We start from the raw sequence: 11,162 nt of genomic DNA, 5'->3' as shown, positions 1-11,162 counted from the left end.
GAGGGGCACTGCCACCAGAAGAGCGAACAGGCGCTGCTAGCCCAGATACACACAGCAAAATGCGAGTGCGGGAGGTGGCCAATGATGTTTGCTGAGGAGTGGGTGCCCAGGGTGCAGGCATGAGGTCCAGGTCAGCTGGAGACTGTTGTAACATCCTTGCTCAGACCAATACAGCACTGGAAAGTTTTCAGATGAGCTGGCCTGCCACCCAAACATCCCCTTGTTCCATGACCTTTCTTGTTACAGAGAAATCACAGCCCCAAGTGCCTGAGTCAGCTGTAAATCCCCAGCATCGATCAGACACTAAAGGTGGCACTTGGTGGTTACAGAAGGGGAACCAGATTGCACAGAGAGAAGAACGTAGCAGGTTCTGGCTAATGCTGAAGCAGCACTGGGGCTCCCACACAGGCTTGGGGGTGCAGAAACTATCCCGGTTGTTCTAAAAGGACCAGGGACTAAAGTGAATGTTGAAAACAAGAGGAGCACTACAGTGGTTTAGGGAAAGACGTCTTTTGCTAATTAAATCCAAATGCAAAGCCAGGATTCCCCCATCCCTTTCCTACAGGGTGAGTTTGGACCTTGCAGCTCCCCTAGACCTGCAGATGCCCCAGCGCTGCCCGCTGAGCCCTGCGGGTTGAGGGATCAGGGCGAGGGGGCAAAGGCACCCATGGGCAGCTGCACCCAAGGCAGCAAAGATGCTGTCCCTCCCTTTTCCATCCTCATCAGCACTCCTCACCCCCCTCACCTGCCCCCCATATCCCCTGCATGTTCACCTACCTCTCATTTCTTCTCCTTCCTCTTCCTCAGCTCTGATCTACACTGAAAGCCCATCCCCAGGGTGGCTGCGGAGGCTCACACAGATGCAATTTACCCTTGTAAAAAGAAGCAGCATTGGGCCAGTCTAACTGGTACCAGTTCCTCGAGAGGAGAGACGTGGCTTTAGCAAAGGGAAGTTTCTGCTGGTGTAAACGGTTCTGCAAATGTTGTCCCTGTAAGTGCCATTGTCAGTGGTGGGTTTTGTGCTGATGGGGTCTGGGCAAGCACAGGGCAAAGGCTGTGGGTCACCATCATTTTCCCATGTCCTTTTGCCTGCTGGTTTTCTGCCCCCCCCAGTTTCCTCCCCAGAGGCCGGGCAGGCATGAGCCCATGAGGCACAGATTTCTCTGATTAGGTAATGCAGGGCAGCCTCTCCCCTTTCGCTTTCAGCTGCTTCTTCCTCCCCAAGGCAGCCCGAGCATCCGGCCCCAAGCGAAGCAGTACCCATACGGGCACCGGCTGCGGCACCGCCATGGAGCCCAGCATACGGGAGCCCCTCGTCAGGAAGATGAGCTCCTCATATCGGACCTTCCCTGAGCATGCTGGCAAGAGGCTTGACAAGGAGTACCTGCGGTACAGACTGGGCTGGGGACATGGGGCTGGGCTGTGTCCCCCATCCTGAGAGCACTGGGCTGGGGGAGCTGGGGGGAGAGCTGCTTCATGCCGCTGTTGTTCCTGAGTTGCCTTGAGATGGGGTCTCATCCTGCCTAGGGTGTGCGGTGCTGGGTGAGCCCACCTGGAAGAGCTACAGGTGTGTGTGTTTGGGCATCTGACTGTTGTGGGGGCACAGGGTCCTGCTGGGGGCAGGGGGTTTTGATAGAAACTCCCTCCCCACTTCACCGGGGTAAATCAGCTGCCCTCTGGGTCTGTGCTGCCACCCAGCTCCAGCTTCTGCTTTTCTCTGTTCGTTGAACCTGCTGAAAGCAGCCCGGCACAGAGGAAAGCATCAGCAGTGTCTGTGGGGACAGGGTCTCGCCCCCCACGACAAGGCAGGAGCCCGTGCTGCTCTGCTCAGAGAAACTCGACCAGCCTGTGGCTGTGCAGGGCTGTTCCCTGGGAAAAACCCTTCGCGGGTGTCACGAGAGCCTCGGCGAAGGCTGGAGGAAGCTGCATGACCGAGTTAAAGGTTCTGCCGGGTGTGATAAGGGCACCCAGCACATCATTCTCTCTCCATCCCTCCCTCAGGAGCCTCCACAACAAGCGGCTCTATCTGGCTGTGTTTGCCGCTGTCCTGGGGAACTTCAGTTTCGGCTTCGCCCTGGTTTACCCCTCACCGGTCATCCCTGCGCTGGAGGCTCACCCCAGCCCCGCACTGCGGCTGGACCAGCACACAGCATCCTGGTTTGGGGTAAGGATAGGGGTCATCCCTGCTGGGAGGTGGATGCAAAAAGCCCAGACCCATCGAGGCCCCTCTCCGTGTGTCCCCGCAGTCGGTGTTCACGCTGGGAGCGGCGGCGGGGGGGCTCAGCGCCATGCTCCTCAACGACCGCCTGGGCCGTAAGCTGAGCATCATGTTCTCGGCGCTGCCCTCCGCCGTGGGATACGCGCTGATGGCCGGTGCCCAGGGCTTCAGGATGCTGCTGCTGGGCCGCGTGCTGACGGGCTACGCGGGTGGCGTGACGTCTGCCTCCATCCCGGTAACGTGGCGTGGGAGGGATTTGAGCGGTGGGAGACGGAGTGGTGCCGTAGCTGAGCCTGGGGCATCCTGCTGCATCAGGAGAGCTCCAGGGCTGGGGATGGGGAGGATGCACTGAGCACAGCCAGCCTGAGCTGCCCCAACAGTGCTGGACTTTTTTGCCTGCAGAAAAGGGAAGGCAAGTCCTCAATCCCTTCCCTGTTCCTCCCAGCAGTTATTTCCTCCTGTGTTTACCAAGCACCAACCTCACAGTTGCATGCAGAGGGGAAGGCAAGAATTGTGTAACCCTGGGTCTTTCCAGTAACAGGAGTCTGATCATGCCCTGGAGCACTTCTCCCATGCTGGGGTGTGGGAGGGAAGCAGCAGTACCTGCAAGGTTGTCCTCTTCTCCTGCCAGGACCAGCCCGTGTCACTGGCCCCGCCAGGTTTCCACCGAGAGGGCGGTTTGGGTTTCCCCTGGCTGCAGAATATTGCAGCTCATTTAAGCATGTGTTGTCCCGCTCCAGGTCTACATCTCGGAGATCTCCCACCCTGGGGTCAGGGGCATGCTGGGCGCCTGTCCTCAGATCATGGCAGTGCTGGGCTCCCTCATCCTGTACGCGCTGGGCAAGTATCTCAGTGTTCGGAGGGCAGGAAACCCTCGGCAAGACCTTGGGGAAGGGGAGTTTATTTTTAAACAACTTTCTCAGCCAGTTGATGGATTCCTTCCCCTCACAGCCAGCTCGCAACCACCACCATGGGTGTGCAAAGCAGGGCTGGACAGGATTACCTTGTGTATGTGCTCAAAGAGATAAATACATAACCTGCATGGACCCATGGCCATCACCGTACCCACAGACCTGGGTCCTGCCGAGGCTTCACCAGGACTGAAGGGCAGAATATGATGACCTTTGTGTTCATCATGTCTCTTCTGCCAGCATGTGCCCTGGCTGCTGCAGGATCCTCTAAGATTCGGGGGAGTTTGCTGGAATTTCCCCAGCTGAAAACGCTTCTGTACTGGGAGAAAACCATGGAAAGTCATTCTCTAGTTTTTGGAATTTCTTTTTCCTGCTCTGGCTCTATGAAATCTCTGCTGTTGGGGTGCCCCTGTGGGGAGCAAGGCCAGGAGTCTCCTCCTAACCGTGCTGCTCTGCAGGGCTGGTCCTGGACTGGCGCTGGCTGGCGGTCGCAGGGGAGGTGCCCGTGCTCACCATGATCGTCCTGCTCTGCTTCATGCCCAACTCGCCTCGGTTCCTGCTCTCCCAGGGGAAGGATGATGAGGCCCTGGGGTCACTGTGCTGGCTGCGGGGCAGGGACACAGACTACACCCAGGAGTATGAGCAGATCAAGGACAGCGTGAGGAAGCAGGTGAGGATGGGACGAGGCTCACCTCCAGCATGGGGGAGATGTAATGTAAAAAGTGTAGAATCCAGCCTGCTTTGAGCAACTCCTGAGCCATATTCTGGGTGCCCAGAGGTGGTAACACCTCAGCTTTCTGGCTTTGTTCCCTCCAGAGCCAGCGGGTTTCCTGTGCTGAGATCAAGGACCCCTTCATTTACAAGCCCATCCTGATCGCGGTGGGGATGAGGTTCCTGCAGCAGCTCTCTGGTGTCACCTGCGTCCTCGTCTACCTGCAGTCGATATTCAAGAAAACATCCGTCATCCTGGTGAGCCTGGGGTTCTGCTCCATCTTCAGGGGTGCCTGCCCAATGCTCCAAGTTCTCTGCAGCTCTAAGACCCCAACTTCTGAAGCCTTCTTAAAAACACCTGGTTGGCAGCAATTGCCAAGCACCTGCCCTGCAAAAGGCTGCATGAGAAGGGGGAGCAGGACTGGCCCGTCTCTCTGCTCTCCTGAGCTGAAGGGTCTTCTTCTCTGGTCTCTTTCTAGAAGAGGATAGCTTGGACAAAGTCATCAGCCAGAGTCAAGGCAACACATGTAGGAACCCCCCCTTTCCCTCATTCTCCCATCTCCCACTGCTTTTGCCTTTGCAGAAACCAGAGTACGATGCAGCTCTGGTTGGCTTGGTACGTCTGTTCTCAGTGGCAATCGCTGCTATGTCGATGGATAAAGCTGGGAGGAAGATTCTTCTTTTTGTATCAGGTATGTGTCTCCCACGGTTGTGCAAGGGAAGTACTTAAGGGTTTCCAGGAGCTTCACAAACATATAGAAGTGGAAACTTCAGCCATGCAGGACTTCGGCAGGGATGGGGGTCTCTTTCCCTTGGTGGTGACTCAGTTCCTGAGCAGAAGTGTTCCCAGGCATTAAGCTCTTGGCACAGAGGGGATCACTCACCTACTGATCCCACTGTGCTGTTGCATCTCTCCACAGCTGGTGTCATGTTGGCCTCCAATCTGACCATGGGGCTCTATATACACTTCATGCCAGTTTCTCAGAATGGCACCATTGCCAACAAGACCCTGGTGAGCTCTGCCAACCTTCCTGCTGAGCCAACCAACTACATCACCCTCATCCCCCTCCTGGCAACCATGTTCTTCATCATGGGTAGGTGCGGAGAGCAAGACCCCAGGGTGATATGAAGCAAGGAGGTTTGGGCTTGGAACTGAATAGGAGCAAAATGTCCCTTGAAGACCAAGAAAGATGGCATCTGAAGTCACTTTGAGGACTGACAGAACATGAATTGGGGGCAATAATGATTGATGCGGAAGCAGGGGAAGACTGCACGGGGCTCTTCTGCACTCTGCAGTGAGCTCTGAAGCCTCAAGAGCCTCATCCTACCCCTCCTCCCCTGCAGGTTATGCCATGGGCTGGGGCCCCATCACTTGGTTGCTGATGTCCGAGATCCTCCCTCTGAAAGCCCGTGGAGTGGCCTCGGGCCTCTGTGTTGTCGTGAGCTGGCTGACAGCCTTCACCTTCACTCAGTTCTTCCTTCGCGTCGTGGTGGGTACTGCCCTGGGAGGGGGTCCAGCAGCCCCTCTCTGCACCAACTCATGTCTGCTTTCTGTCTTGCTTTCTAGGAAGCCTTTGGCCTTGAGGTGCCCTTCTTTTTTTTTGCCATCATCTGCACCGGGAATATCTTATTCACAGGCTGCTGTGTTCCAGAAACCAAAGGCAGGTCCCTGGAACAGATTGAGGCTTTCTTCAGGACTGGCCGGAGGTCATTCATGAGGTAGGAGCTGCCACTGGTTCATGTGCTCAAGGGCAAGAAAGAAAATGGTTGTGCTGCTGGAGATGGAGGCTGGAGCCATCTACAAAGGCAAGGGGAGAGAAACAGGCAGCAATGATCACCTTGCTTTGGATGTAGAAGTTGCCAACTGGAACTTGACCTTCTCTCCCCGTCATTCAACACTGCCTGCTGCTCTCTGGGCAAAACATCAACCCAAGGGATGGGACCAGGTAACCAGTGTCGGGCTGGAGATGAAGACGTGCTGGAAAACAGAACATGTGGCTGTGGACAAGAGACCATGGACATCCTCTGCTCAGCAGCCACCAAAGCAGCCCAAGAGCCCCAGGATGTGGCTGGAACAGAGTTAACAGCTGTAATCATTTTTGGCAAAAGTTCATCATGTAGTTGCAAGTATAAAACAGTTTTGCCTCCAACTACAAGGTGTTGCCTTGATTTGCAGAGAAGAGAGCTGCAAGTGGGTGGGATGGGAGAGGCAGACCAGGATGGTGACAAGAGGACCACAGCAGCCTGCAGCTTCCCAGGTGAGTCTCCTGTACTTAAGGGCTTTAAAAGAGGCAGAGCCAGATATTTTTGTATAAAAAGCTGCCACATTTTATTGTTTTAAAAACACACATTACACTAGAAGCCTAATGAACAAGACCAAATACAGTTCACAAAGAAAATCCAGGACAAAACAAAGAACAGTAACAGACAAACATTCAGCTGTAGTGCAAGTGATTCCCTGCAGGAAAGACATGGTGCATACTGACAATACTTTGTCCTGGGGCAGGTCCTTCCCATCCCAAGGAAGGTCCTTCCCATCTCCACAAAGAGGAGAGTGGTTGTGCCTCCATCACCGCTGTGTGTGGAGCCTCCACCTCCAGCACTTTGAGATTTCAACTGCATAGTTGGTAGCAAATTGCTCTTACCCCTTTGCTGTGTGTCCTGCAAGATTAAGGACTCTCTTTTAAAATTATTTTTAGAGCCTAACCCTAGGTAAAACACAGCTGCAGGAGGTGATTATGGCTGCGAGGAATGAATGGCCTTACTGAGTATCACATCCAACCTAACTCATCCCAAAAGGGCAGCACGACAAAGGCTGAGCTGGGAGATGATTTGCCCAAGCATTTGTCCAACCTCCCGAAATGCACTTGGCACCTCGAGGTCTGGTGGAGATGCTTGTGTCCTCCCATTCCTGGAACATTCATCCTCCTGGGACAAGGAAGCATGGGGTAACATAGCATATTTGATCCAGATCTCAAGAGACGCTAGCTCCTATTTAGATCCTCTGGAGGAGGAGATAAGAGAAATCACCTAAGAGATGATGTGCTTTATCAGAGGACTAATTTAAAGCAGCCTGGGACAGAGGAAGAGAGATAGGCCAAAATCAAAACCACAGAGAAAATACAGTATTAAACCTAACCTTGGCAGCCGAGACCTATTTCCAGAAAGATGTTCAGCCCTGGCTGGAATATGACTGTGTCTAAGCATGGCCTGATTGCGAGAGGTCTCGAGAGCCTCTGGTTTCCACTGACCTTCTGAAGATCAGGATCTCTGGCAGCCCTGTGCTAGAGCGTTCTCTTTCTCACATGGCTATAGACCAGGTCTTGATATCTTCACTTCAGTGAAACCCTTCCCTGAAGACAATGAATGTTTTTTCCTGAGGAAAAAAAATGACAAAGATGGATTGAGCTTCCCAGGGCTCAGCCTAAGGAGGAAATGCCCGAATATGAAATGAGGTTGGACTCTTCAGGTCCTGTGAGAACCTCATTGGAGAAGTATTTTCTGAGTGACCTCCTTTCTTCAATATAGAAAGTCTGAGGGTTTTTGCTACAACATTTAGAGTCAGAGAAATCACAGTGGCTCTTTCCAGAGGTAGAATGGTCTTCTTATTCACTGCACACACAGAGAATCAACTGATGTTACAAAATCAGCTCCTGCCCAAGTGTCTTTCCACACGTGCCAACTGTAGTCAACGCATCACCCGCTCTTGAGCTCTCATGTAACAGAACATCTGTTCCATGGTCTCCCAAGAGGCCTTTCCAAGACCTGGCAAGCAGAACCTCTTCCACAGAGACCCTATGGATGAACCATCCGGCCCAGACATCATCAGCGGGGACTGGGTTGAAGCTGTAAGATCTCTAGAGCAGGGATTTTAACTTCATTTATCCTTACACAACTCCAAGCACCCTGAAGGCGCCTCTAAACACAATTACTAACCACCATGCACTGTGAATGAGCATATTAACTACTGTGATGCTACTACTCTAAAGGTCCTTTCTATCTCCACAAATAAAAAAGCCTCTTGCCCACATGGAGGTGAGACCATCCACTAACTGTCACAGCAGCTCCTGAAAGCCACGGGTGCTGCAGGCTCTGTGTCTGCACTTTGCCTTGTCTGCAACAATAGCAGCATCTGGCTTGGTTTCAGCTGCATCACAGACAGACCAAACTCACAGGAGCTCCCGCTCCAGATGTGCACCTGTAGGAGCTGGTGCTCTTGGATCATGGATCTGAGAGCCCTCTGTTGAGACAGGCACAGGGACACTGAACAGACCCCGTGTCTTCAGGCATCATGGCCAAAGGCTCCAGCTCAGCTCTTACAGAAGAAACTCTTGAGAAGAGTCTCTGTGACCCATTTTCAACAGAAGCGTTGAGCTCCAAGCTGAGCTTCGCAACCTGCTGATGGTGGCAGCACTGGTGCAGACTATTCGACTGCTTTAGCCCCAGTGCCAGACCCCACTGGCACAAAGCACAGTGTGACAACACTGCTGGTGACCAAGCGACTTCTGCTGGCGGTGCCAAGGGAGCAGAGCAGACCCGTCCATGCCCATGAGGTGACCTGGAGCAGCATCTGCCTGAGCCAGCCCTGGGGAATGCTGCTGGTCTGAGGCATCAGGACCACCAGATGAAGCCAGCGAGGGTCCTGCTGGTTCCTTCCCACGGGTGCAGCTCAGCCTGCAAACATCACTGCGTTGCCTTGTCTCTGCCTTTTGCCTCCTGTCACTACAGCTTCTGTGGAACTACTCACAGAGCAAAGCAGCCACTACCAAAGACATGCTCGTAGCTACGTGCACCAGTCTGCAACATTCCTCTACTAAACACTACTTAACTACCCAACCCCCCCTGAAATCAGGGCAGATATCCTGTTTTCTGGGCAGGACTCTGCACTTTAAGCAGCTGGTAAATGTGCTGTACGGGGGCACCGCTGGCTGCGGGGCAGAAGCTGGTACCACTGAATTATCCTAGGGATCGTGGTATTTTCCTCCTGCAGCACCCCGTTACCAGCAGGACCCAGGCACAGGGAACACCAATGCCCCATGTATTGCACACAGCAACAGGGATCAGCCCAGACCTGGGGGCTCCAAAACAGCACAGCCTTTATTGAAACAAGCTGCATCTGGGCTGGCGGTGCCTGTTCTGTGTCCCAGACAAGCTGGTGTCAGAGCAGTCACGGCTCAGAGGCCTGGGGGAAAGGGGCTTAGCACAAAACAGCCACCCAGCATCCAGCTGCAAGGGGCTGTGTGTGCAAATAAACCCCAGCCGCGTTCCTAACGGGTGTAAATCCTCACACCTTCCTGAACTCCACCAAAGAAGCAACAATTATTAATAATAACATGAGCTGACGGCTTAGCTCCTCGGTCTGCAGGGACTGTGGCGATGCACAGGCTGCCCCCATGCCCGGCCACCCCCCAGCAGCAGCTCCATCCCGGGCACTGCCAGGGATGCACTGGCATCGTTCAACTAATACAAATACACACTGTACCTAGAGAAAGGAGGTGTTATACAGATATTTTCCAACATGACGTTGCTCAGAAGCCACAGAGCAGCTGGCAGACAGACCGCTGTGACAGATAGCAGCCAGGCTCCAGCATCATTTCTCAGACCCAGCACAAGCCCCCTGGTACCCCGGCAATTCAAATGGGACCATGAAATGTTGGTGACAGCAAGAGCTCTGCCGAGTGAGAACAAACCTCCAACACAGCAGTTGCAGCCCAGTTTTCCTCCCTTCTCTCTCCCAGAAGAGGGAAAAACAGATTTTGTCAAGTCAGTGGCCCAGAAGAAGACAAAAGCATCAACAGACAACACACTTTTCAAGTCTGAAAAATGTTCTGAAGGCTGAAGGAGGATTTTACAGCATCCCAGTTACAGCAGCCAGGGCTCTCCCTGGGTTCAGAGATGCTGTCAATGAAATCCTTCAAAGGACAGGAAACAGAGCACTTCTTTCTCCTGTATCCAGAAAAAAATAGTCCCATAAAATAATTAAATAACTTAAATAACTAGAAATAAGTTATTCCCCTTCTTCCTACTCAAAACAAAAAGCAATAATGTAAAAACCAAATAAATTAAGACCCCCAGAAGAAACCATGATGAGAAGACGGAGATCTGGACTTAACAAGCCGTTTTGTTCTGCATGATACAAAGCAAACAGAAAATACCATGTGTAAACCACTGATGGAACCTGGAATAAAGAAGCAACACACCCCAGCTACCCACACCAAAGTGGTGCAGACTTCTCTGTGTTTGCAGATGAAGGATTTGCCACCTTCCCATATAAAACTAGCTCAGGACTGATGCAAAAAGAACATGAGCCCAAAAACAAAGGCTGTACCAGATAGAAGCAAAGAGCAGGTCCCTTTGTGTGGAGGGATGGGTCACGGGAGAAGGAGCAGATGCAGGGAGAGACAACAGAGCAGAGTCCTGGGCTCACGAGGGAAGGATGCTCTTGCACATCAGTAGCCCTTACACCAGCAAAAAAACCCACTTGGCTCAAGCAATAGTGCCCTTTTTCAGCTGAGGTAAAGTAAAGCTTGTTTCCCTTCTTCCCCAGAAAAAGAGTGAAGCTTAAGAAAAGTACCCTTATTAAGACAAAGTAATTCTTATAATTCAAGTAAATTGCAGTAACTGCCTGCAGCTGTATCCAGAGGAAGAGGGGACTGTGCTTTGTAGGTGTCAGGATCTGCCCTGCAGCTCCTCTGCAGAGGTGGTCATGGCCTTTCTATGTTTCTTTTGCTGGAAGTCCTTCCCTGAGCAGCGATGTCTCCCATGCCTGGCTGAACTGGACCCATATTAAAATATACTCAACAGATGAAGACCAAGCTTAAGCATCACCATGTATTGCTAAACCCTGGTTTACTTTGTTACACCTGGGAAGGACCACACCAGAGAGCGTTACTAAAAACGTGTAACGTGCAATGGCAGGTTACCCTCAGGCATGAGGCTGTCAGCTCGCTGACTCTCGTGGGACTGGCATGGACAAGGGGCTGGCATGTCACCTTTGTCCCTCCTCACCCCTTCCACAGAGCAGCTCCCACATGGCTCTTTGTCAGGCATCACTCCAAAAAAAGGCTACCTATTCAGGCTTGCAAGGGGCCAGCACCTCTGCAGCAACAGCAAAATAAAAAATAGGGGGACTGTGAGATTTTTGGTTGAGGGATGAGGAGGAGAGAGGGGCCAACACACTGAGGTCTGGCTGCTGGTGTGAGAAGAGGGTACAGCCTGCCCTGGGCCCTGAGATCTCCAGCTGCTGCAGTGTCCAGGGAAATTGTGGTGTAAGAGAGAGGGGAGCAGGCAGAGGGAAGGGCAGGGTGGGTTTCTGTATCTTC

The 11,162-nt window shown here is 52.9% G+C and overlaps 1 protein-coding gene across 1 annotated transcript; it reads left to right on the top strand.

The window, feature by feature from the left end:
* Positions 1-1,288: 1,288 nt before the first annotated feature.
* On the top strand, positions 1,289-5,563 carry SLC2A6 (solute carrier family 2 member 6; the record flags this gene model as incomplete). The annotated part of the gene is made up of 10 exons (XM_080356077.1): positions 1,289-1,389; positions 2,002-2,164; positions 2,247-2,453; positions 2,959-3,070; positions 3,588-3,799; positions 3,946-4,098; positions 4,424-4,532; positions 4,761-4,934; positions 5,185-5,330; positions 5,408-5,563. The coding sequence occupies 10 exons, from the start codon at positions 1,289-1,291 to the stop codon at positions 5,561-5,563; spliced, it is 1,533 nt and encodes a 510-aa protein (XP_080212203.1).
* Between the last annotated feature and the right edge of the window lie 5,599 nt (positions 5,564-11,162).

Source organism: Nesoenas mayeri (assembly GCF_963082525.1).
Source record: "Nesoenas mayeri genome assembly, chromosome: 18".
NCBI classification, from domain to species: domain Eukaryota; kingdom Metazoa; phylum Chordata; class Aves; order Columbiformes; family Columbidae; genus Nesoenas; species Nesoenas mayeri.
This window is presented reverse-complemented; position numbering and strand designations above follow the sequence as displayed.